This window comes from Pollachius pollachius (genome assembly GCF_949987615.1).
Source record: "Pollachius pollachius genome assembly, chromosome: 4".
NCBI classification, from domain to species: domain Eukaryota; kingdom Metazoa; phylum Chordata; class Actinopteri; order Gadiformes; family Gadidae; genus Pollachius; species Pollachius pollachius.
In genome coordinates this window covers 17,721,211-17,748,435 of record NC_136937.1, presented here as the reverse complement: position 1 = coordinate 17,748,435, position 27,225 = coordinate 17,721,211, and the positions used below count along the sequence as shown (strand labels likewise).

The 27,225-nt window shown below is 46.0% G+C and overlaps 1 protein-coding gene across 8 annotated transcripts in view; it reads right to left on the bottom strand.

Annotated features, from left to right (window-relative positions):
• Window positions 1-394: 394 nt before the first annotated feature.
• Window positions 395-27,225, bottom strand: part of fnbp1b (formin binding protein 1b) — a 46,694-nt gene continuing 19,863 nt past the window's right edge. For 2 of the 8 annotated variants that reach the window (XM_079735086.1, XM_079735082.1), the window contains exons 5-14: window positions 24,240-24,302; window positions 23,065-23,169; window positions 18,549-18,677; window positions 17,940-18,086; window positions 16,357-16,548; window positions 8,488-8,597; window positions 7,917-8,049; window positions 7,036-7,166; window positions 6,284-6,459; window positions 2,964-4,941 (exon numbers count right to left, since the gene is read on the bottom strand). In XM_079735086.1, coding sequence (XP_079591212.1) covers window positions 4,763-4,941; window positions 6,284-6,459; window positions 7,036-7,166; window positions 7,917-8,049; window positions 8,488-8,597; window positions 16,357-16,548; window positions 17,940-18,086; window positions 18,549-18,677; window positions 23,065-23,169; window positions 24,240-24,302 — 1,365 coding nt within the window. In that variant the 3' untranslated portion in view covers window positions 2,964-4,762. The other 6 variants (XM_079735088.1, XM_079735087.1, XM_079735083.1 and 3 more) reach the window with 6 other exon arrangements.

The following is a 27,225-nucleotide window of genomic DNA, read 5'->3' as shown; positions in this document are numbered from 1 at the left end:
TGCTTTCCAGGTATATTTTAATTGGCACAATAAACACAATGCAAAACTTTCAGTGCTCCAGAACTCAAGCGTCTTCTACCAAAGGGAATACAGACAACAAGTGCAAATCCCACCAGTCGGTAGACCTTACAAAAAAGAAAATAAAGTCTTTACACAGCAAAAAGCAGGAAGACAGAAAGAAAAAAAAAGAAATAACGGTAAGATCTTCAATAGTTAAAATAGATTTCTTTTTTTTTCTTTAGTTTAAACTTTATTCATATATGCATATATATTCTCTCTCTGACTCCAACGTGTCAAATTCCTTCTGTACAGGCAGTCCGCTCCGGCATCTAGGAGGTACACACTGTCCGCCTCTTTCTCAGTGTGTGTGCGTATGCGTGTGTGTGTGTGTGTGTATGTGTGTGTATGTGTATGTGTGTGTTTGCATGCGTATGTGTTTGTTGTACGTGGGCACTATAAATCTTCTGTCTTTACCCACAATTCTGAAATCAACTTTTTAAAATGACGTTAATCACTTAACAACTAATAAACGCACGGCGACTCTGCCTTATTAAATCACGTTGTGAGGTTATTGGGATACAAAAAATGTGTGGATGTTAGAGCTTTTATAGCCACAAGCACAGCTTCACTGTAATCCTTGCATGACAATAAACAACTCAATAAGTGTACTTTATACTGTTTAAAACCTAGCATGTGTGGTGACTGAGTTAACCTTTCAGCAGTGGCTCTTCAGTCAATGATCGAAATGGGTTAATGATGTTGCCGCATGGAATGCAGTTAAGGGACTTCAGCCTCACTGTTATTCAAGAACTGATGACCCGCCAAGCGATTCAACGTACGCATCCAGCTTCAAAACACACTCTTGCAAGAAAAATAAAACAAAAAAACATACATTTATTTGACTGGACACAATAAAGGTTAAAAGAAAAATGATAATGTATGTGCCATTATAAAGCGAAATGGTGGACATTATTCTTTGAAATCCGCAAAAACAAACTGTTTATTTTATGCCCCTAAGTATTATTATATATATTTATATTATGAACATTATACCTCCATTCCATTGATATCAGAGATAGTGGCATTCTCCAATATTAAACAGTGATAGAATGATACTCCATACACATTGCTAACCTTGCCTTGTCTCATGTTTCCCACCACAGACGCAGAGAAATGATCAGGGAGTTAATAACAGTATATAATTATATACAATATACAATAAACAGTAGCAGACCAGGCTGAGAGCAGTGGACGTGATCAATACTGTTGATGATTTTTAATTGGGGCTTAGGGGATAGTTTACAGGTATCCTAGGGATACCTGTAAACTAAGACCATGGTACAACACTCAACATATCACGTACAAACACATAACACTGTTCATCTAGAGTATAACAGAAGAGAGTGGACCACATGTCAGGCGCAACATCACCCAGAGACCCTCATATCAGCTTGGTCTCTATACTGTGTGTGGCGGTGTGATCAGTGACTGGATTAAAAAAAAAATCACTGCAGTCAACCGTTAAAAAAAACCCAGACAAACGGACATGTTCTCTCAAATAAGGTTGTGGTTCGGTCACTGACAGACAGACACAGAACAAAACAAAACAAAAACTGTAAAAATACAAAAACAAATAGTAAAAAGATGACCACAGGCACAGAACCCCGAAACAAAGGCGGCATCACAGGTTCATTTATCCATTAAAAAAGACATGACAGGCATTTGGGGGGGGGGGGGGGGGGGGGGGTTAGCAGAAAGACCAGTGGCTGTGGAGGGAGGTTGGGACCGCTGGTCTTTCAGCAGCGAGGAGGAGACAGGGCAAGCATGCAGTACAGCCCCCCCACCCCCAGGGGGCAACACGCTCAGGCCTCTGCTGCCTGAGGCTGGGTTCTTGGGGGATTGGGCAGGGAGGAGGTGTTTAGTGGGTGTGGTCAGAGAGAGACGGACAAACACCCCCGCAGCGAGGCAGTGAGGAAGACTCAGAGGTGGAGGTGGTCAGTGATGTGGATCCATCGTCCTTTCAACCAATGGTGGCATTCATGTCCCGGTGTTGATAACCATACCATACATAGTGTGGCATGGGGAGTGAGGGGCATGGGGAGTACTCATGCAGGTGGGAAACACGTGGAATACGTGGTCAGATCCAGTCCGATAAGTTAGAACAACGCTCGGTTGAAAACGGCAAAAGAAAACAACAGTGGAGCTGACTTTGGAGGGACTGGAATAAGGGGTGATGAGGTGGGCGTGGCCTTGCTCATAGATAGGCTCCCGAACACACACACACACACACACACACACACACACACACACACACACACACACACACACACACACACACACACACACACACACACACACACACACACACACACACACACACGTACGTGGTAGGATGGGAGTGGCGGGCTTCCTCCAATGCTTCGATCATGTGAAGTAAAATGGCATTCTGGGTGGGCGTCCTAGGCCTGTCTCTGACCACGCGCTCCCCCTGCCTGTTTTGGGCTGTGGGTGGAGGGCAGGAAGGGTGGGTTGGGGTGGGGGTTGACTTGGGGGTGGGGCATTCGGAGCGAGAAAGCCAAGAGCTGCTGTCAAGACCACGCACAGCACGGAGTTAGTTGGGTCATGAAGCAAAGCACGGCTAAAAAGACGCAAATTATAATAATGATAATAGGAATAAGAATAATATTAATTGTAAAAAGGTAACATTATCGGTGATTGTTGTTGTTTAGGTGTGATGTGAAATGTGTTTGTTCTCACACGGCTTGAGTTTAACGCTACAGAATTCGGAAACTGTTTTGGTTTCGGTTTCAGTTTCAACTGTTTTGTTATTGGTTGCATCCTTAAAGATCAGCGTTCTGTCCTATTTTATATTTTTCGCTCGAGGAAAATGGTGGCTTTCTCCCAGGCTGCTTGCCCTGCCATTCCCCGACCAGCCTCACACTTTTAGGAATCTGGAAATCACAAAAATAAAAATACAAACAAACAAAAAGAAAGAAAATGACAAAAAGAAAAAGTTAGGTAGCTCTCAAGAAGATATAGCAAAGACCCATATATGCAGTTATTAAAAGTACAACTGTGATTTCATTGATCAATTCTGTTTTTCAACAAAAGATTTGAAATATCACTCGGAATAAATTTTCTAAAATACGTTGTTAAAAGATACCTTTAACTAGAAGCTTTCCTTGTTATTCCGGTAGTCTTTCCTGTTCTGGCATGAACACATGTTTTACAGCAGCCAGCTTAAAAGTTGCTAAGCACAGCATGCTAAAGCCATGATGTGATGCACGCTCGGGCATCACACAATGTGGCAAAACATGCACCACATTTCAAAATCGACTCTACCAAACAAATAATCTCAGAAAGGCATGAAATGTCTACAGCACTGATGTAAATAATTCGTAAAAGACGATATCCTGATTCAAAGAGAAGTAGTTATAGAATTAAAAAAATGTATATAAAATGTTAAAATTATTGTTGCATTCATTTTATTGAAAGAACTTTCCAGATTCTGTTTTAAGTCACTAGAACTATATCAGTGCAACCATTTACAGACATTTCAAAAGCATGTAAGTATGGCGGCAAAAGTCCTAGAGACCGATGGAAGAAATCATGTGGATTTTTCCCCAAACATGCTGAACTCCAAATCCCTTAATTCTCACCATAGATCCTAGCAGAGTTTACTTTCAGGCTTGTATTTCTTTACCACTCGTCTGGGGGAAAAGCACTGACACTAGCACCACACCATCTTTGACTACTATTGGTTGATTTATTTTAGATTCTTCTGGTTTAAGTATCAAAAGTTGGATAATGACTGAGATAAGAATCACAACTAAGCTATCACTATTGAACAAGGATACTATTTGGCTACAGCATGCTAGAGACAAGATCGTTTTTTTGACATGTGCTTATTTTTCTATCGAAGAGCCTATAAAAATACTTTTTTTCATACATAATTTTACAACAGATATAAATGTCATTTTTCCGATTGGACGATTCTAAAATGAGCATGCTTCCATTACGATGGCCCGAGCAAAGAAATGGGCACACATCCATTACATCATGATTTGAGAGGCGTGCTGCTTTCTTTCGACTTCAAATTGTCATCATTGTCAGTAGAATGTCCTTTCACTTGATGGGATTCAGTGATTCGTTGAAGCAGCTTGAAGAGACTTAATATTTGTAGGTCAAACTAGGAAGGTAGCAGCTTGCAGCTAGACATTTGCGAGCGACGGTGGTCATCAGCGATGGTAAGTCAAACAAAAAATAATACGGTGGCGTGATTTAAAATACAGTATTCTGTATTCTGTTAAATCCACACACAATCGGTATTCCATTGGGCATCTGAGGTGATGTTCTTTGTGACTTATAACCGGCACTGCTAAGCATATTTAACGATCATTTCACTGTTAGGAGTTGCTCTGCGAATTTGTATTTACGCAAATTTTACGAAAAACTAATCTTTTCATAGCGCGTTTGCGCTTGTTCAACGTTGCAGCGTATGCACAGTAGAACACATGTGTAAACACCTGCCCAAGTGACAGCTAAGAAAGCCTATTGGTAGGCACAATGGAAAGATCGGTTGAGTCAATCTTCAAAATAAAAACAAAAATAACAAAAACACAAACAGGAACAGGAAGTTGAGTACTTGGCTACCCAAAGTGTTCCTTTAAAACGGCCACCGTGACCATCTCTGTCGCCATCCCTCCCACTGCCTCCGAGCACTCGAACAAATGCATCTGCCCAGAGATAACACAGACGGGACTTAAATGTAGGTCATAGCACCTTTGGCGTTGCTTTCCAAAAAGACCTCGACGTAGGACGAGGGCACGTAGCCCTCCTCGTCCTCGTTGCGGCGCACGCGAGTCCATCCGTCCCCTTTGTCCTCCTCGATGACGAACAGCAGCTCCCCCTCTGCCACCGAGATGGTTCCTTCATTGTGACCTGCAGAGGACACACAGGGGAGAGGGTTGAGGCCGCGAGGTCTGGAGGACCCCCCGAAGACTTATCCTATATAGCGTATTCACACCTTTAGGAAATTCATTGTTAAATAAATAATTGTTTTACGTTATATTTTTGTGTATTTCTGTGCTAATGATGTAATATGTATATAAAATAACAATAGATATCCACATATACTTTGCAAATATCTAATAACATACATTTCCAAATACCTGATACCTAAAGGCGATTTAATCAGTTTTTAAGAGCGGAGACACTTCGCAGAAACTTCAGATAGCATCATCCCTTCAAGCAGCTTTGACCAAAGAAGGAGTGTAATTCAAACTAATCAGCCAAAGAATCGACATAACCTCTTATGCTATCATCGTGCTAGTAATGTGATACAAAGACTAGTTTTCCACTTTCTATTCATTCTATTGGCCTCGGTAAATAGCAACAGTCTCCAGCTGCCTTCTGAACAAGCTGAAGATCCACAAGTGACAGTTGACCAAAGGCCGAGCCCAGAGTGTTACAGCGAGCTACAGGGGATACGGTTACAGCAGCCAAGAATGCTTTGACCTTTGAGAGTTGATTTTCATGAGCTGCATAACGGTCCCCTGTATGCTGTAATGTCAACGTGATGGCCATAATAACTAGTTTCTATGTTAGGCTCCAATGGAGAATTGAAGTTGCATTTGCATTTCACTGCAGATAGTTTTAAATTCATACATGATTATAAGAGAGCTTTGAAAAGCAGGCAGCAGAAGATTTTTGTAGTTCTCTGAGGACAAACTTGTTGAACACTCAGTGCAGTATCAGGTTTGACCACTGAACATCCCATTGGAGTCCCGGGTGCAGAAATAACACCAAATAAATCGCTGTTAAATTAAAACTGCCTTGAATTTCGGACCAATCATACTGCGGAAATTTCAATTTTAAACATTTAATTATAAAATCTCAGAGGTGCGCAAAAAAGAAGTTTGGTGAGGTGTGCCTTTCTGCTTTAACTCTGCAACCGCCTCGTTTTGTTCTTACGCCATAACCCAGCTTATTTTCCGCAAGAACTATACTGCCTCTGAAGAGTCTTGCGGCGGGCCTGTCGGTTTAAAAGCTTTAAAAGGCGGCGAGCACCGGAATTCTCGCGTCCGGACAGACACCCGAGATGGACCAACGGCAGCACTGAACCTTGCTGACACCCGGCGACACCCTCACAGAGGGGTGTTCTGTTCCGGCGGCCCCGCCCCCGGACCACCGCTGAAGACGGACGACCCAGCAGGTTGAAGCATGGGTCCGCGTCGCGACGGTGGGTTGTTGACCCGGTTCAGACCTCCCGGGGGCTCAGTACCTTCAAAGGCGTACAGGGCTTTGCAGGTGCCGATGGTGGGCAGGGCTTCCTCCTCGTCAAACTCGTCGTCAAACTCGGGCGTGCTGGAGGTGGGGAGGGGCCCGGGGTTGGCGCTCGGGGCCTGGGCCTTGACCTGAGTCTCTGAGCTCTGCTCCTCCGTGTAGCTGCCATCAGGGCTGTTCACGGGCCAACGCACGCACACACACACACACACACACACACACACACACACACACACACACACACACACACACGGGCAAGCACACACACACACACAGGCGCACACACACACACACACACAGGCGCACATACAGGCACACACACACACACACACACAGGCGCACACACACACACAGGCGCACATACAGGCGCACACACAAGTGAAGATGTAACACACACACACACGGACAAGCACACACATACACAGGCGCACACACACACACACACACACACAGGCACACATACAGACGCACACACACACAGGCGCACACACAAGTGAAGATGTAACACACACACACACACACACGACAAGCACACACACACACACAGGCGCAAACACACACACACACAGGCGCACACACAAGTGAAGATGCAACACACACACACACACACACACACACGGACAAGCACACACACACGCACACACACACAAGCACACACACGTATAGCCACACAATAAGTTACAAGGTCTTTGGGCAGGTGTATGCTTCCAAGTTGATTAGCGTAGGTGTGTGTATGATAGTGTACCATACCTCTCTCTGTCCTGGGCACAGTTGCTCCCCATTGGGGTGTTGTTCTGGGCGGTGGTCTGGTACAGCCCGCTCTGTCTCCTCTGGGGGTCACTCTTTGACGGCATCCTTCCCTCCACCTCGGCCAGCCATCCCTTTGGACAGAGCAACACAAAAGTGTTTAACCAATAGTGTCGTCAGGGTTAGTCTAATCTGCGTCCCTGGTCTCACTTCAAATCCATTTGAAAACGTAGACAAACTGTTCCCAAAGCCTCCTGCGGAGGTGTGGAACTGGGCCTCTGGCTGACACCAATGTGAATGCACTGTGGCTATCGTGTAACACACGAGTTCCTGAACCTAGGTCAAATCTAGACATAAGGATCTAGATATTTATCTTGAGTAAACGTCCTGGCACTTAATGTGTGTCGTACTTAGTAATAGTACTTAGTTGTGTAGCATCTTATCCTAGCTATCTTGTTGAATACGGGGAATACTAGCGATTGCTAGTGCTTCGAACTCTTCTGACAAATGTACTTATTGTAAGTCGCTTTTGATAGAAGCGTCTGCAAACTGCACTAAATGTAAAAATGTGTATGTAAATGTAAACAAGGCAGCCGTATGTTCAACACCATGTTGAGGTGGGATCATGTGGCATTCAGATATTATTAGCGTTTGGATTAGGATGATTCAGATGACAGAGAGCATCCAGACTCCAGGTTCTCCTAATAAGGAAGAGCAGGCGGCGGGCAAGCATGGAAAGCCTCCTGGCAGTCCTACTTGGACCTCTGAGCTGTTTACTCTGAGCCATTGTATCGAATAAACCAAACTAAACAAGAGGGCTCAGTGAGGACGCCAAGGGGAGGCGAAAAGGGTTGCGGTGACGACGGCGGTGCCAAGCCCCTCACCTCAAACTTCTGCACCTCGTACTGGAGCTTCTCGATGCTCTGGGCTAACTCCCCGAGGCGGGGGTCCACGCTTGCCGGGTCCCCCATGGCCGGGTTCTTCACGTACACGTCCTTCATCTTGGTCAGGGCGTCCCTGGGGAACACGAGAACCACAGCGGCAACAAGTCAACACGCAGTCCTGAACGAACGAGGCAAACATGAACACAACACCAATTCAAAATAAGCAACTTTAAACAACATTGAAAGGTAATCATAATAATAGTAACAACACCTGTTATGTATGCAATGGAAAGTCAACAGTCTGCATTGTTATTTGCATGCCTTAGGGGGTGCTAAGTAAATCAGAGTTAAAATGGATAACATTTAAGTTATCCTTAACAGGTGCCGTAAGGCATGGGAATAACAATGCATACTGTTGACTATCCATTGAATACATAACAACACCGTCAACAAAACAACAACAACAAAACAACAACAACAACAGTGTCCTAATTCCTGGACACCGATGGCAACCACATGGCTAACTGAAAAGGCTAAGTCTGCCGTGGGTGAGGACAGTTGCTATGGCTACCTTTGGTCCATCTCTTTCTGTATGTCTTTGTTCAGCTCGTCTATCTTCCCCTGCAGCTTCTTCCTCCTCTGCTCCGGCGGCAGGTGGCTGAAGTCTTCTGGCCCAGAGCCCTGAGAACCAAACAAACAAACAGCGAGAGACGGAGGGGGAACAACAGGGTTAGGATGGAGGGAAGACATAACGACTAACGGAACATTGATCATACGACGTGTGTTAGTTCTCTGGTTGTGAGTTGAAGGGGTTATTTTTCAAGGATTTTTCAAGCTAGGAGCATCATGACAACTTCTAGCTAAGGCGAGATTGATTTAGATGCAGTATTCCTTTAACAACAAATATATTATTAAAATATGTATAACTCTTGGTTTGTTTGGAAAAACAATAGGGAAAACAGGGAGAACTTATTACATTTTAGATCTAAAAACTGTACACTATAAGTTTCAGTGCTTAAAAGGACAACTCTATTTGTGAGAAGTCTTGGCAGATTTTCATCCAGTCGGTTCATCTAAACCGATGAGTCAGAAGACTTGGAACGTCCTTACACATCTGGAGAACTCAACGTTCCTCATCAAGACATGGCTAGGCATAAAAAGATGGAATATATGCAAATAGTTTGGTTGTCAGGCAGTGTCCATTAACAAACACTGGATGTTTTTCTCTGAAGCTAAGAGGTTAAGTTTTGGCTTCAGCATCGCTGTTGATCATCTCTTGGGCCGGATCGGTCAGGGACGGCTAGCTGTCTGCTAATCCTCACAGGATGCATTGGGCTAAAGGTCGGGGTTCACTGCTCATCAGGCACCACCTACCACCCCCATGCAGCAACTTACCAGGCATGCAGCGTCACAACCAGCAGCTCATTCATTGCCATGCACGGTTTAATGTTTTGATCAGAGGGATCAAGTGCAACCAATCACAGATAGCCATTCACCATGACAGACGCATCTAGGGAATATGCAATATGCATCTACTGATTGGAGGGCATGCAGGGTCTACAAAGTGCAACCAACTACAAGAGAAGACATGGATCACAAGGATTCTCTCTCTCTCTCTCTCTCTCTCTCTCTCTCTCTCTCTCTCTCTCTCTCTCTCTCTCTCTCTCTCTCTCTCTCTCTCTCTCTCTCTCTCTCTCTCTCTCTCTCTCTCTCTCTCTCTCTCTCTCTCTCTCTCTCTCTCTCTCTCTCTCTCTCTCTCTCACGGTTAGAAATGAGGACTACCGGACTGGTTATTTATGAAAAAGGACGTAACGGTGTTAATGTTACGTAAGTCTGATCACCTCAATGAGATTCCGGATGTGGGAATTGAGGGTGATCTGCACCACAGACACACACACACACACAGACACGCACATACACATACATACACACGCATACACATACACACACAAACATACACACACACAGTTGGGAGGGCAAAGCATGAACACAAACACAAAATCAAATAAAAGGGATACAACCACAAGATGTCAAAAAGTCAAAAATGTGAATTAAATTAATTATGGGAAATAAAGTATTAAGCCGAAGAATAAAATGCATCTAGCATGTGCATCTCCATACACAAAAACCACAAACACAACGTGTACATTGTTAACATGTTATCGGAAGGAGGGAAGGGGAAGGGAGGGGGGAGTACATGCTACGTTCATGCCGCTAAGGTCATGGGTTACACGGTCATGCTTACCAGCTTGAGAGAAAGCTTCATGGGGGAGGAGGGGAGAGAAAACACGGAGGGAAGGCAGGAGAGAGAGAGAGACAGAGAGAGAGAGAGTGTGAGAGAGAGAGGAAAAAGATAACATACAAAAGTCAACATCAGAAGAGGAAGACATTTTGTGTACTTTTGTGGGTAGAATAGGGTCATTTTACAGTTATGATGTTTTGATGATGATGATGTTGTTGAACTTCACTTCCTCATGAAAAGAGGATTCATGTCTTTTGAGATTGAGGCAACGTCTATAGATGCTTCTGAATTCAAATCGGATCGATGGCAACCCTTTGAGCATTCGGTATACTAATCAGGCTGATTCCAACCAATTTATTCTTGTTTCCTAGCCTCTTTTCTTGATTCTGTGAAGTTCACCAACAAATAGGAAATGTGAAGTCGGCAAGTCAACGCCTACTTGGGAGTCCACTGCCAGGCGTTGAGTTTAGGGGTGTGATTGGGTGAGAGGGTGACACAGATCAATTGTAAAGAAACACAAGAGTGAGGAAGTGAGATTGAAAGGCAGCCATTCCTTCCCCAGCTTTCTACTGCCTTATCACACCAGCCAGCAGAGGGCAGTAGAAACACATGTAACGATGAACACACATGAGGTGCAGCTGAAATGGGTCCTCACCACAATATATCACAACCGTCCCCAGAGTAAGGTGGACAAATAAGGGTTCAAAATGGCTTCGGTTGCGATGTAAAGTAGAGTAAAAAAGAAAAAAAAACACAGAAGAACAATTGATGTATATTAACACTCTTAGGGGCCAAAAAAAGAGAAAGATGGCGCTGAATATGATTGTCAGGCCGCTTATGTGGTTCCCTGAGTGCCTCTTGGTGAGCAACGAGGAAGTACTTTCTAGAACCTGTTTCTCGGTTGTGTGAGCAGCATGGAGCCTATACATCCTCTAACCGCGTTAGCTCGGCCCGCCAGGTGCACTTTAGCCCGCTAACAGCCTCCTCCATCTCTTCCGCTCTGCTCTGATTCCTCTCACCTCGCGGACGCCGGCAAAGTCCGCCCATCGAGACAACTCCTTCTGATCATCTTCCAATAAATGTATTTTATGTCACCAATTAACCGGCTATAATTGAGTTGGCCGTTGGAGTTCCTCAAACAGGAACCGAGCCAACGCCGGAGGTAGCCTGCAGCGGCTAACAGTTTCCTTTGGTTTATCGACTGAGAAAGACACGGAAGTAATACTCATGACTGTTGTGGTTGGTGCAGGCCAGGCAGACAGCTGAGGCAGACAGCTATGGGAACAGCAGTTAAACAGACATAGCGCTGTATGGAGGGGTCAATTCTGGGGTTTCGGGAGTCACTAACTCAATTCTGGGGTTTAAGTGACACTAACACCTCTCGTATCAACCGGCCTCGGTGGTTGGAGGGGTTGCCATTGGAATGAATAGGAGGGCAGACCGCCGGGTAGGCTAATCGATCAATCACAACCATTTTTAGCAGTATCAGGTGCTTGTCACACTTTGTGAATTGACCCCTTGAATGCTCAGGTAGGACAGACAGACAGACAGACAGACCTCTGCGTGTCTGCAGCCAGCGCAGGGACAGCCAGTGGCCAGGGGGCATGAGAGGCGTGTGATGGGGGGATGCACAAGGACAGCAGCATCACTCCCTGGTCATTTGACTTTGGATTTCTGCACATGTCCGAGCCATGTGATCAATATGTTCACACACACACCACGAACACACACACACACACACACACACACACACACACACACACACACACGCACACACAGGCCTCTTTTCACGAGAATGAAAAAACAGGAAATAAACCATTCACGGTCTGTAAACTTAATAATACCACTGTCTGCGTAGCGCATGGCCTTGGGCTGTCAGACGCTCCCACACACAAACGCTCGCGCGCACACGCACAAACACGCATTGTCCCACACATACACACACACACACACTTACAACATATCGCCTGGCTTCGTAAGCACAGGTGGGCTGGCCCAGAGTCCTCTTCATGAGATCTTTGTGATAAATAAGCGAGCGGGTGCGTGGCTGCTGTGGTGGGCGTCAGGGAGAACACACACTCACAGTCAGTCGGGCACCAGGGCCGCCTCCGACGTGGCTAACCAGAAGGCTATCGCATCTTCATCAATGCACGGCACAAACATACAAAGCACACGCAAACACACATGTACAGACGCACACACGCGGTGCAAAGACACACACATACACAAGCCTTCTATCTCTTGACTATGCAAATTATGATTGAAACAGTTCCCCGCTTTGACTGTGACAACAGAACAGTGCCTTACTTTGAACTACAGCTATAAGCATTGAAGGTTGCAGATCAATCTATTTAGCTTTGTATTTACACAGGATTTAAAAACTTAAAAAAATTTAAATTTAAAATTTAAAAATTTCTATGGTGAGGGTTAATGCTGTATTACATTTGTCAAACATTTTCTGTCTCATTCTTAAGTGCTACTGAAAATACACAGAAACAAAAACATGAAACTTAAAACAACATTAATATACATTTAACAATATACATTGATCATTGCAATGACATGAAAAGGAATGCCAGTCTATTTCCAGGTATGGTTCCAGTCATCGCCTCGCTGTCTTATCGAATGACCTATCAGACAATTCCTTCAGTGACAGGCTTCTGTCACAGCTATAGGAATCTTTCACATTTCCTCCTCTTTTTTCCCCATTGAACTCTTTTCCCCTCCAAGTTCAAACTATTATCTTTCAATCTTTCAATATTTGATCCACTCATGCATTCACGTGTCACTCTGGCGTGCTTCTCTATGCTAGCTCTTGCTATTGCAGCACTTCCTCTTTTCTAAACGTGCACTTCCTGCTTGATTTCTCTTCTTCTGCTGACCTCGTGTGCTTCCTCTATGACACACACAAACACACACACACACACACACACACACACACACACACACACACACACACACACACACACACACACACTGTAGAAACTTTGCCCTTTAATCTTCTGAGTATAAATAAAAACGTTTTTGTTTTGTGAGAGACCCGGAAGGAACCTGGACGCCAGGCTCTGAGGTCAGGCGTTCACTGAAAGCTGCAGTCGGTTAAAAAAAAAAAAGACCTTCAACAGCCAACTGATTACATTGACTATCAAGACAGAGGGGGTTTCCTTATAAAGAAATGGGTGACGGCATTTTAAGCACTTTTCTCTATTGAGGCCACCTTTCAGGAAGTCTAACTAGGCCTTCGAACTCCGCCACACAAAGCACTGAAGTGGCCTCACCCTGCCACTGCAACGCTCACCTAACTGCAGGTTGGGGTTCGCTAAACTCACCAATCGCTGAGCTTGTTTCCTCTTGCTCCAAAATTGCCAACCTCACTTCCTAAGACAGGCCTGCGACAGAGCAGCGGTTGAGCTAACCGCCTCGGCCGAGCCGTTGCAGATCACTCTTGCCTTCTAGTTAGTCATCGTTGATGAGGTGGAGATGAGAGGGATGGTGGTTTTTGAACATGGAGTTAGCATGAAGTTAGCGGGGGGAAAGACCAGAGTGTTGGTGGGACAGATGAAAGGAGTCATGTGTGCATACGAGCTCTACGCCATGGTAGCATGCTAGAGGAGCTAGGACAAAACAAAGGAGGCAGAGCACTGCAGAGGTGAGGCGGAGGCCTGCACTGTGTCTGATGGGGTTGAGGTCTGGCTTTAAGTGTTCGGATTCAGGGGGATATGAATCTTACTTTTGGTCGAATAGAAATGCTACCTTCGCTAACATCATCTTTTGATTTCCCTAGGCACAGTAAAAACCTAAACATATTTAGAAGTGACTATATAAATATATATAAATAAAACTGTCAACCCTATTTCAAGGCTCAATGCTTGCACAATTCTATCTCACGGATATATCAAGGCTACCTCCTTTCTACCTTTCCGCCATCTAGATTTCACCTCAAGGCTACCTTGAAGCTTCCTGAACACTACCTAATTTCTGCCGCCATTCTACATCAACTTTACGTCAACATTTCCTCAATGCTAGATATATAGTATCTCAACATTTCCGCAACTCTACCTCAATGCTACCACAACACAAGCTAAACGCTAGCTCAACACTACCTCACCAATACATCAATGCTACCTCAACACTACCTCCTCAATGCTAACTCAGCACTAGCTCAAAGCTAGCTCAATGCTCCCTCAGCCAACACCTCAACGGCATACCTCAACGCTAGCTCGAGGCGATACCTCACCTGTGCAGTGGTGCGGGGTAGAACCCAGCGATTTGGGGGGAGGACAGGGAGAGCGGACGCGCACAAAAGATGACAACATCACAGCGACGGGACACACGCACACATACACACCGATGCACACGCACAAACACCAACGCACACTTACCCCACGCCTCAGGCTCCTGAGACAATGCATTTTGGGTTTTGAAGCCATGAAGTCGTTGAGACGGTGGGAGAGGGGCTCCTTGTGCTGCTTGGGAGACTGGGAGTCGTTGGGAACAGCAGAGGGTGAGGGCGGGGCTGAGGTAGGGGGTGCTGGGGGGGGCGGGCGGGGGGACACTAACAGGGACATAAGCTACCAGTCAGAGAGAGGAGGGGGGGGGAGCCCAATGACGAAGAGAGCAGGACAAAAGTTGGGTTGAGAATTGAAAAAACAAGGGAACAAAAAGACAAAGGAGGAGAAGAAGAAAAAAAGGAGGGGAACACAAAACGTGATAAATAAGCCTCCTACGGTTATTTCGAGAGAGAAAGAAAAACGCTACAAACCCAAACAAACAGAAAACTAAAAACCCAGAGTCGCACACATGGACAACAGAAGGGTGTCTTGGTCTAGTTCTTGCGCTGGTTCAGTTTGTTGACGAACACTGTCACAAAAAGACACCAACAGGAAGAAATAATCGTTGAAAGATGGCGGCAGGGTGGAAAGCATAAAGAGGTCTCGACGCAAGCAGCTGCCAACGAAGCGCAAAACGTTTGTGCGAGCACGTGCAAACCTCCATTTATCAAGTTATTTTATTCCCTCCCTGGAATCCTTAGCGCATGCAGGGATAAGCTAGAAACTCATTTGGGTTCAGCCGAATCAATGGTAACCATTGAAATCAGGTAACGGTACTCATCAGATGTCCGTGAGCTCCTCTGTAAAGGTGCTAAGCACCTCGAGCCTTGAGGGGAAAGGGTGAATGGATGAGCATGCAGGTGAGTGTGAGTTATTCACAATGAAATTCAGGAGGAGGAAGACGGATTATCCATTAACCAATCCATGTCTCCCGAATAATAACATCTCAAGGAGTTCTTGGGATTGCCAACATGACGTTTCTAACCGACAACTGATACGGTACTGAAGCACCACTTCAGATCAACATCCTTATCAAATGAAGAAAAAATCTTGCGTGTGTGTGATTACATCAAGCATGCATGCATTCAATATGCACGTCAGTGTGTGGATGCGTGGGACACAATCAACTCTTCTGCACCTAGCACTGGATTAACACTACGTACAACACTGAATACATTGATGCATTCATCAGCACTTCTTTAGCTGCGCACAAACACAATGACACAGGCCAAAGTGTCTTCTCCCTCCCTTCTTCTAACCCTGCCCAGACGGCCAATCAGAATCCGGCGACACCGCTCTCGAAACCCAGACGATTAGGATGCCATTCTCGGGCCGATTACCAGCAAGTCAGCCATCGTGAGAGCGTTACTCCAGTCGTGATAGGATATTAATGGCATATCAATGTCAGTTGAGAGGGTGACCAGAACAGGAAGTAGAAATGCATTAGTGTGTTAACCATACACAGTGAGTGGGGAGGCTCCACAGGGAGGAGGGGGGGCCACTGAAGGTGGGCCAGCGATCGGGGGTGGAGGGGGAAAGGAAACTGGTTGCAAACAATAACAAAAAAATGTCCCTTCCAAACTAACGACACATTTTTAACTGAACGACACAATCGCTACACAAAATGACATGAAATTACTGTAGGATTAACAATCTGAAAAAAACATGATGATGAATAGATACGGATACTTTTGTCATTGAATTAGCGGCGATACAAAAACACAAGAAATACAGTAATACAATATGAAACCATAACCAAGCAACTTAAACTTCCAAGTTCTTAAAGAACGACTACTAGGGATGACATGGTGGCGGTCAGGTGAGTGGGTCTGCCTACAGTGGGCTTGCCTGTGTGTGTGGGTGTTACCTTGTTCTTGTTCTTGATGAAAGGCCACAGCTTGCCTTTGCTCTTCCCGCCCAGCTTCTCCTTGCTCTCCCTGGAGTTGGACAGGCTGGTCTCCGACACCGTCCTCGTGATGGCCTGGCCGTAGTCCTCAAAGTCCACATCTCCTGGGGGCTCGAACCCGGATTTGTAGGACTCCACCACCAGCTGGGAGTCCTGGATGGAACGATACAGTCACAGAAATGGATTGCTTTGATTGGACGTCAACTGTTTTGCCTGTAATGCTTCAATGATGGGTCTCCATTACGGCAGCCATTGCACTTCTAACCGTCCCTGGAAGGAGGCTTTCTGCTTTCAGGTTTCATCGGGGGGGGGGGGGGGGGGGGCTATATGGCCTGCGAAGCCATTGCAGACTGTGATTTAGCGATACACAATTAAAATGATTTAATTTGACTGCTCTTTTGGTCATTTGGACTGACAATACCCTAGACTAGCTAGCTAAACATATATATATATATATATATATATATATATATATATAGCAGCTCTTTGAGCCATTATATATATTTTTTGACAAACAAACAGTGTTTGTTTGTCATGTTCTGTTATCAGATGCTTCCAACGCTGGCCGGTGTGAATCAGTTTGGGTTCCTCCGTGGACGAGAAAACAGAGCAACCAGTCCTCAATGTGTCTGACGGTTAACGCGATTAAAACAACAGTTTCGGGTCAGGCTAGGGGCGCGATTGTCAAGCGGCGGAAAAAGCACATGCATCACCAGGCGCAGTTCATGTGTGGGCAGATAAAGACAGCGAGACAGAGGGTCTGCACCGGAGTAAGGGGCCAAAGATCAGACCCTCGCTGCTCTGTACTCTTGCTCAAAACAAAACACACAAAGGGTCTTTGGCCAGCGGGGGGCTGGTTGTCCCGATTGCTGCTGTGGAACTAGGTAATCGTGTTGCAACAGTTTGGTTGTGTTTCCTATATCTTGATCAAGTGTATGTAGCCTGGGTAGTAACATTCGTCATCATTCTCCAACTGTCGTTTCGTTGGTTCTTTCGTTTAGGAATAGCCAAGAAGCAGGATGACAGTAATTGATTCATAAAGTAACAGGCAGAAAAGAATTGATGATTGTAATATTTACTCAATCTTACCTACTAATCTATTTAGCAGGCGCTTTCATCTTAAGCAACTTACAGTGATTTTTAAATCCCAGTACCTTTCAGACCACTAGACCAGTGGTCTTACTGGTCTAGCATCAGGCCCAACATATGTCATTAGTCATTAAGTCACGACGTCAACAGCATTTAACAATGGTGCCGTCATCGCCAATGCTTTCATGAAACGTTAATCAGATGCAGGTAACAAAAAGCTGCAACAATAGGTGCCAAACACAATGAAACATTGAAACATTGGTATATTCACAGGCTTCTATCTAAAGATGAGGGTTTGGCATACGCTCTGCCACCCACTTAAGGTCATGACCCACCGGTGGAGAATCTCTGCCCAAGACTCTCCTGAGTACATGTGATCCCGGATCTAGAGACAGTGTGAGTGACTCACTGTGTGCATACGACTGGTCGGTTTGCATGTAGCGGTGTGAGCTTACAGTTTTGGCATCGATGGACTCTGCGGCCTTGGTCATGCCGTCCAGACACTTCCCCACGATGGGCAGGACCTGGCGGTCGACGTCGGCGAACGTCTTCATGCAGTCCCCCACCCGCTCAATCCTCCTCTCCTCCATCTCTTGGATTTTCTACGGAGAAAAAAAAACAAACCACAGGTGGTGGAGTTGAAAATGAGCTCTTTGGATGTTCCTCTCCAACCTGCATGGTGGAAACTTTACCGCTGCAGTCGACACTTTTGTAAACTATGTGATCGGCACAGACCAGACTGCTTGGGAGGGGGGGGGGTCTTTGGTTGATTGGGTCATGGGAGGATGGCTTAAATTTATTTTCCGAATTTCAAATATTGCTGACGAAAGGGATATTACTATACATCTTGTGTGGTTTGCCCTGCTGTACTACTTAGGGATTTGGAATAATTGATTGTAAAGTGATTTTCTCAGTCCTATTTATTTCCTTCAGATACCTCCCCTTGGCATGATACTATGATAAAAGTAAAAACGGTTTAGTGCTCAGTGATTGATGATAATGATTGGAGATAATGATTGTTGATTGACGTTCACTGAGTGACGATGAGCTGCGTAGTCCGCTACCTGGAATATGTTGGGGATGACGGAGTAATAATGGTCGTTTTGCTCCTGGTTGAACTTCTGCAGGTAGGCCGAGTATTCGCTCTTGCTGTCCGAAGCCATCTGGTGCCTGCCCTGAGCCTGCTGGCGAGCCTGGGGGGAGAGAGACAATATAAATCAACACGCTGATTCTCGCTCTCTCTCGGTCTTGATCTCTCTTTCACTCACTCACTCACTCACTCACTCACTCACCACACACACACACACACACACACACACACACTCACTCGCACACACTCTCTCAAGTCATGTCTTATGGCGCTTCACCACAGATAAGCTACATGTAGCGGCTAACAAAACCGTATCGATATAAAGTGGATATGCGATTGTGAAATCAGTACTCATCCACTCACGCATGCTCATGTTTGTGTACAAAAGACCACGTGCACGGACATAGACATTATTGGGGGGGGGGGGGGGGGGGGGGGGGGGGTAAGGGGCAGCCATAGCTCATGGAACAAACACTGCATGTGGGCCACAACAAACTCCCAGCTGACTCCGACACCGTAGAGAGAGAGGAGTCTGCACTATCTCTCAGACTGCGTGATACGTTACACCAGTCTGTTCAGGGAGGGGAGGTGGATGCAACGGGACTAGCCCATAGGAGAGCAGATGGAGGGAAGATTACCTCAGCCAGACAGCATGTGTTTGTGTGTGTGTGTGTGTGTGTGTGTGTGTCTGTGTGTCTGTGTGTGTGTATTGTGCTTTCCCTGGCTGTGTTTTTCTCCAGCACAAGGAATTCAGGCCGAGCTAAATCATGTCCACTTGTGGATATCCTCATGGACAACAACAGACAGAACCCTTCTGTTATATAATTATTCCCATGGCACTTTGACCCCCCCACCAAGACCGAAACTTTCACCATCTTTACTCTTATACCTTTGTCTAATGAAAACCTGAACCTAAACCTCACATTTCTAAAGGCCAGAATACCGTCTATTATTGAGTTTGACTTCATGTGGCCTAAAGTTGAATTAAAAAATGCTTCCTCATTGCTAGATTCTATATGTCTCTGCTTCATCCATCCCCATCCTGTGTCTTCTATAGATCTGTGCCGTCCTAAACACCGAGTTCACCAGAATCAGCTTACTACAGGAAAGTAATTAATTCATTTATTCCTACGGTCTGTATTCCTCATCTCACCTCAACCAACACTAGCAAACATAATCGACATAGATGAACAGTTTGTGAAAGAGAGAGCGAGGAAAAGGGAGATGCATGTTAGTAGAGCAGTGAGTCTCGCGATACAAACACAACGCCACAACCTCAAGAAGCGTTGAACAACGCATGTGCACATGCACTTTCAGCACGTCTGTGTTAAGCACCAACGCATGCCAAGCCTTGATGGGTGTGCACACGGGTTGGTGAAGGCAGCATTGCCATGGCAACTTGGCTGATAACAGACACCATCGAAACAAGCAGCCGTCACTACCACTGCATCACATCCTGTAATCGTGGTTTCCAGGAAACACCCGCTAACGTGTGCTGCGGTGGACTGGCACACACACACAAACACACACACACACACATATGCCCCACACACACACACACACACACACACACACACACACACACACACACACACACACACAAATACACAGATATAAATATCACACACACACACACATAGATATACACACACACACAGATACACAACACACACACAAAAAAATTGAAGAAAAAACAGCTACACAGTCAGTTGCTAAGCTACATACTGAAGCTTTGTTCTGAATCATCTGCCCGCATTGCCCGTTAAAGCCACTTTGACTAGCGGTGGACCCACGAAAAACTGCTTTTGCCCTTTCAACACAGAGCGACATCTTTCACCCCACTGAGACAAGTGTGTTGGGTAGGAGACAGGCACACAAGCTTGTGTATATGGGGGCTGATGGGACAGCCGTGTCACAGAGCCGAGAGTCACGCGACGGACGAGACTGTCCGGACAACATACTTCGGGACAGCGTTCTGCACAGAAGACAACAAACCATCGCCGTCAGGTGGACTACCTACCTTGTGGGTACTTCGCTTCAAGGTATAGCATAAAGTAAATGTACAGGAAAAGAAACGCACACACATACACACACACACACACACACACACAAAGGATTGTTAGCCGTCAAAAGGCTAAGCAGGTATGCTATTCCCGAGAAACCGGCCATGATAAGGGATAGTTAAGTGCGTGGTTGGACAACAAAACACACAACTCTACAGAGGACAATACACAGCAGCAGCCCTCCCTAGACCACTGCTATTAAAATCCCTCTGGTGAAGGATTGAGTGGAGATCATGATTATCATTTCTCCACACATTATGACTTTATGATGGCCTCTACAAGCTCCTCAGCGAGAGTGTGTGTGTGTGTGTGTGTGTGTGTGTGTGCGTGCGTTCGTGCATGTGTAGGTGTATGTGTGCGTGTGTATCTGTGTGTTTCTGTGTGTGTGTGTGTGTGTGTGTGTGTCTTTGTGTCTGTGTGTGCATGTGTATATGTGATTGTGTGCGTGGGGTCCCTCAAGGGCCCCGTAACCAGCCATGTGGATATATGGCCTGCGAGTCAAAAACCCCAAATTGAGGGGTTTCCCTGCCAGTAGAGGAGAGCTGACGTTTCTGAGGTTTTCACAAACCGGGCGGCAAACCACATGGGCCTCACTCAACAAATTGTGTTGAAGGTTGAGCTCACCTCCACATTCATCTGTATGACCAGTGACTGTGGAGATGGACGGCTGACACAACCTGAGAGTCTAAAAACCCCCCTCTCAATCTTGGACTTTTGCTGGCGTGCTTTGCATTAATGCTGTAGAACTAGTACAACGGAAGTATGGCAACACAAACACCTCGTCAGACCATGACCACAACCCCAAGATGTCGACATGACTGTCGTAGACAAATTCACAGATACACACGAACACACAATCAAGATGAAGCAGAAAGAATGTCTAAATAATGTGCAAAGTCACCTTCCTTCCTTCCTTCTCTTTCTTTCTTTCTCTCTCTCTTTCCTTATCTAGAACGGTTCAACTCTTCCCCCTCATACCCCTTTCTTCCATGACACATTATTCCTAACCATGACCTAAATATGAGCATATTCTTACACGTGCATCAGTGTGTGAGGGCATGTGCATAATATGCATGTGTGTCTGCATGACTGCGGCTCCGGAAGCAATCGAAGGACAGAGGGGCTCAGTTGGCCCAGTTTTGGCCCCCGTCCGGCCAAGGAAAATCGGCCCCACTGAGTGTGGCGGCCTCTTGGTTCCTCTGACCGGCTCTTCCTCTCTAAAGGCATTAGCATACTGATACTAATTAGCATACTGATGCAAATCGCGCCTGAAACCCCGTGCTCCGGTAGCACCGAGCGTTACCGGAGCACGGGTTCAAGCATGATTAGCATCGGTATGCTAATTAGCATCGGTTAGCATTGGTAGCGGTAGCAATAGGAGCAGCATGGGGCATGGGGACGGCCCAGCGTGGCTCTGGGGAAGCGTGGGTTCTTCTGCGAGGGTAGGGGGTGGGCGCTAATCTCCCGGGCTACACGCTGAGCGGTTGTGACAGCAGCGAGTAAAGTGACATCATCCTCCTTGCTCCCAGGGGCACTGGGGGAGTTGGCGGTGTGTGTGTGGGTGTGTGTGTGTCTCTGTGTGTGTGTGTGTGTGTGTGTGTGTCTGTGTGTGCGTGTGTGTCTCTGTGTGTGTGTGTCTGTGTGTGTCTCTGTGTGTGTGTCCCTGTGTGTGTATGTCTGTGTGTGTGTGTGACTGTGACTGTGTGTGTGTGTGTGTGTGTGTGTGTGTGTGTGTGTGTGTGTGTGTGTGTGTGTGTGTGCGTGCGTGCGTGCGTGTGTGTGGGGGGGGGGGAGGGGGGTTTTCTGCTGTAAACTGCTGAGGGTCTGGTGATCACTGCATGAGCAGCGCCCACGCACGGAGAGGTTGGGTGTTGGAGACGACTGCAACGGGTATGCAACCTCAAAGGACCACAAAAACATTCCTATAATAATTACACACGCAAACATATACACACTCACAGAGAGATATACAACCACGCACACACACACACACACACACAGAGACACACACACACACAAAGAAAGACAACACGTCGTAGAGTTGCGTACACAGACAAACAGTTTACTGTGCTGCCAAGTGCCACAGAGACAAGTCACAAAGCAGTCTGCGGCCGGCCAAGCCATGAGCGTTCAAGAACGAGCTACATGGAGCCTTGTTGCTAACCCGCAGATCACTGCACTGCAGGGACAAAGCCAGCCTATGCCATTTGACGCAGTTAAATGACAGCGCCCCGGAGGTGGAAGTACTGTACTAACATGGAGTTGACTTTGCCAACTCCATGTTTTAATTGAACAAGTGAAGGTGACACTTGTCAAAGGCAAGGCAAGAGCAGAGGACTAGGTGTGTACGTTGGGTGAGCACGGTTTGGCTTCGGGGCACTAGTTTAAGGTGGCCTGCAGGAAATGTAGCAGGGTTGGAGCACAAACCTTTTCTACGTCCGCTTTCGTCACATTAATGTCGGCGTCCATCTTCTCAAAGTGCTGCTGTGCTCGCTCCGCCTCTTTGCAGTCCCTCTCGAATTTTCTTTTACACTGGAACGAAGAGAGATAATTTCATTAAAAGGCTTATCTTCAACCGACGCTTCACACTCATGCCCTCAGACCGTTCAATAAGCACAGTGTGCAAATAAATGAGTAGTTTTCCTAACACCGCTTTTAGAATCTGATACGGTCAGCCAATCAGACCGTGAAAAAACACAACAAGCATTGTGTAAAAAGAAGATAATTTAAAATAACACATTTTACTTCAATCACATGCTCAGATGCCCGGACCGATAACCAGGCACTGTGTATGAATTATACATACGTTATATTATACATCCTTACATACCAACGACAATGTTCGTCACGCGAAGCGTACGACAAACAGTGCGTCACATCTTCGTCACGCACAGTGTGTGTTTGACAGTGGTGTGTTTATCACAGACAGAACCCCCCCCCCCACCCCAGGGCTGTGTCCCAGTCCTCAGCCTGAAGATTAAACTAATGTTCACAGTGGCTATTTGTATACAGGAGGGGGGGGGACATTCAAACAGCCAGCAGAGCCTCTTCCCTGCTTCCAAATCAACAATCACTGTTTGTTGGGCAAGTGTGCACTCTGACCTCGGCTGAGTTGGCTGACCAACAATGGCATCATTGAGCCCCCAAGGCAGTTATGTATCTCTCTCGCACACACACACACACACACACACACACACACACACACACACACACACACACACACACACACACACACACACACACACACACACACACACACACACACACACACTTTCTCGGCCCCTCCCACCACCCAGCCAGCTTGCAGCGGGACCAGGCAGAGATAATAGAAGAGGGTTGTGGTGTTCTGTGAAATCTTACTTACTTCCTAGAAACAAACGTATATATTCTTCACGGTTGGCATGGTGGCTGTGGCATGGTGGCTGGGACATGGGGTGGGGTTTGGGGGGGGCTTGCTTGGTATGAGTAAAGTGTGGGGACAGTTTGGAGTCACTAAACTGAACCAAAACTGTCAATCGCGTCCGATAAGGAGCTGTGCAGTGTTTCTGTTGCTCTTTAAACCGGTGGAAATTCCAGAACCTTCCCCAGGCGGTGTGACTTACTGCTTCCAGCGTCTTCCACGAGCTCTCGATCTGCTGCTGCGCCTTGCGTCCATCGTGGAAGTGCTGCAGACCACCGAGGGGAGAGGGAGACAGGACAGCACACACACACACACAGAAAAAGAGAGAGAGAGAGAGAAAGATTAAAGGGGTGCATTGGTGGATATCAAGGGTTTTGTGGGTTGAAAATGAGATGTTTCTGGGATTTAACCGTGTGTGTGTGTGTGTGTGTTACCCAAAAACCTGTGAGTTCAAACCTGTGAAAAACGCTTATTTCCTGGACTCTGAATTTCACACATTGAGACACTAATAGTTGACTGACTCATAATTGACCTGTCGCTCAGTTACGCCCCCGTCGTTACCATGACAAACTCGGACAAAAAAACTGGACTAGATACCAAAAACATTTCGAAAATTTTCAGCTGACAGTATATTTAAGGAGGTTTTGGGGAAGTTTTGGGCGGAAAATTATTTAATTTATTCCAGAAACAATTACACACTTTTTCTTGTCCCGTTGTGGCTTGGGAAAAGGGATGAAATAAACCCCATTCTGCAGCCTCTCAGGATACCGACTGTCCGTGTTAGTACATAGTTTGACCATGTTTATTTATTTTTACACGAACACCATAAATCCACCATTATATTGTTATATTATGCCTCCTCCCTGTTGTTTTCAATGGAGTTGTCCGAGCTGATATCCGAGTTTAGTTAAGTCTGGAATGTCATTGGCTCATCTGCGTTCTAAGGGCGGAGCTTAGCGATAGGTCAATTGTATAATCCTAGTGCCGAAGCCTTCCTGTAACAGAGAGTATAGATATAGAGTGGAGGTTGACTTTATCAAATAAAGCCAGGCTCCCTCTTTATAACATATTAACTTTATTAACTTCATGCGTTGGATTAATTGATATTGGTTCATCCATCATTGAACAGACCAGTCCACTGTGTGTCACCATGGTTTTGTGTTTAATGATCCGGGACCCTTGATTTCCTGTTACCCTTATCTACTGCTCTGGTACTTTCCGTGTTGCTGCACTGCGTCCTGTTTCTACCTCACTTCCACCTTTCACACTAGGCCCAGAATGTTGTACTTACGACCATTCAGTCATTTAGCACTAGCACGTGACGTGCAATGAACTTATAGATAGAGAACCAAGTAGAGTGGGCTCACTGCGGACCATGGGGATCCCTGGGCACTGTAACATTCAGGGGGGATCGAAATATGCCAGGCACTACACCACCCTGACCCATATGCACTGTCAAAGTAATGTAGATGAATCTCTATCTCACCAGGTGGATACAAACTATTTTCTACATTTTCAATGAGCCCAGGCAAGGCCCTAGTCTAGGATTCAGTGGTAAAGCTAGGGTAGGGTTGTCATATGTATTGAAATTCTGTTGACATTCCGACTGCAATCAATGAACAGAATTCAAACAATAATTCTGCAATAACAAACTCATTACGCTTTACCGGAGTCAAGGCTAGCGACCTAGTCATGTGTTTTGGGGGAGGGGCTTTGGAATGAGGCCTGATGGGAGGAGTCCGATATTTCAGTTTAATACCTTCAAATCGAGCTTACTCTGGCTGGTTCCTCCAAAATGCTGACCCTAGCTTTAACTGATTAGAAAACAGAATAATGTGAATAAGTGCATTACATAGGAGTCCAATAGCATGATCCAGTAAGAGAAAGGGATGAGCAAGGGTAAGGTCTGCTAGCCCAGCCTGGCGTGCCACACACTGCCCAGGGCGAGGCAGCAGCTGTGTGTGGGCACACAGAAGACACACTGTGTGGTTTCCTTGCTTGGCCATAAATCCTTAGTTAAAGTGAGCATAGACCACTTGGTCCTTTGGGACACTGGGAACAATCTCTAAGGGACTTCAGTTTGTTGGACTAAACAAACAGTTTTACATTCTTTATATAATAGCTGATCAATCATCGTCAAATCAATGATGAATAATGAATGGATGTGTATGTATGTGCCTATCATCCTGAAAATCAAGACCACCACAAAGAATCCATGCATATGTTGACAAGAGAGACTATTGAGGAAGACAGCGTAACCCTTGGTTACCCGGCCAGGCCTGCGCCAGTGGCGGTAGCTGAGCAGAATATCGATGTCCTTTCTAACTATTGAAAACGGGCCCGGCCTATTATAACGGAGCCCAGAAAAGATGGCTGCTTGTGTCCCACTGGATGCCGATGCTTTCAATGGCGCAACGCTCAGAGAAAGGACAAGAAGAGCAGTGATTGGTGTTTAAACTTCCAACAGAGGCCGATGTGTGTGAGAGTTGTCGTCGAGCCACCAGAGAGCTACGAGGGGGTGCGTAGTGGGACGGGCCATGGCGAGAATGGAGTGGTCTCTCACTTCCCCAGAGAGACTGGGGAAGCTTGTAGAGTCAAGTAAAAATGGGAAGTGGTGGATGTGTTTCAGAGGAAGTATTTCAGCCTTCAACGAGAACAGGAGATTGAGAATCTGGCTCTGACATGAAACGTTCTTTTGGACTAAAGTTAGAAGAAATTCAGTAAATATTGACGCATGTAAATAAAACAATAGCCAAGATATGATTTGGCTATTGTTTGGAAGAATTGGCTCTTATTATGGAAACCAAAAAGGGTTAAACATCACAGCTTGAACGATGTGGTGCGTTGTGGACACCCCGAGAGTTGCAGTGTCTGTGTGTGTGTGTGTGTGTGTGTGTGTGTGTGTGTGTGTGTGTGTGTGTGTGTGTGTGTGTGTGTGTGTGTGTGTGTGTGTGTGTGTGTGTGTGTGTGTGTGTGTGTGTGTGTGTGTGTGTGTGCGTGCGTGCGTGTGTGTGTGTGCGCGCGCGCATCGTTTCCTGAAACACACAACCCGAAAGAGTGATGTCGTTGTTAAGTACATAAATATTTGTCTCCATAACAACATTTCAAACCCTGTTTATGTGGCGGACTTGGACAACCTTCCTCGACAAAAAAACTTGCTCCAAAACAGCTGCCCTCGAGCTTCTGCT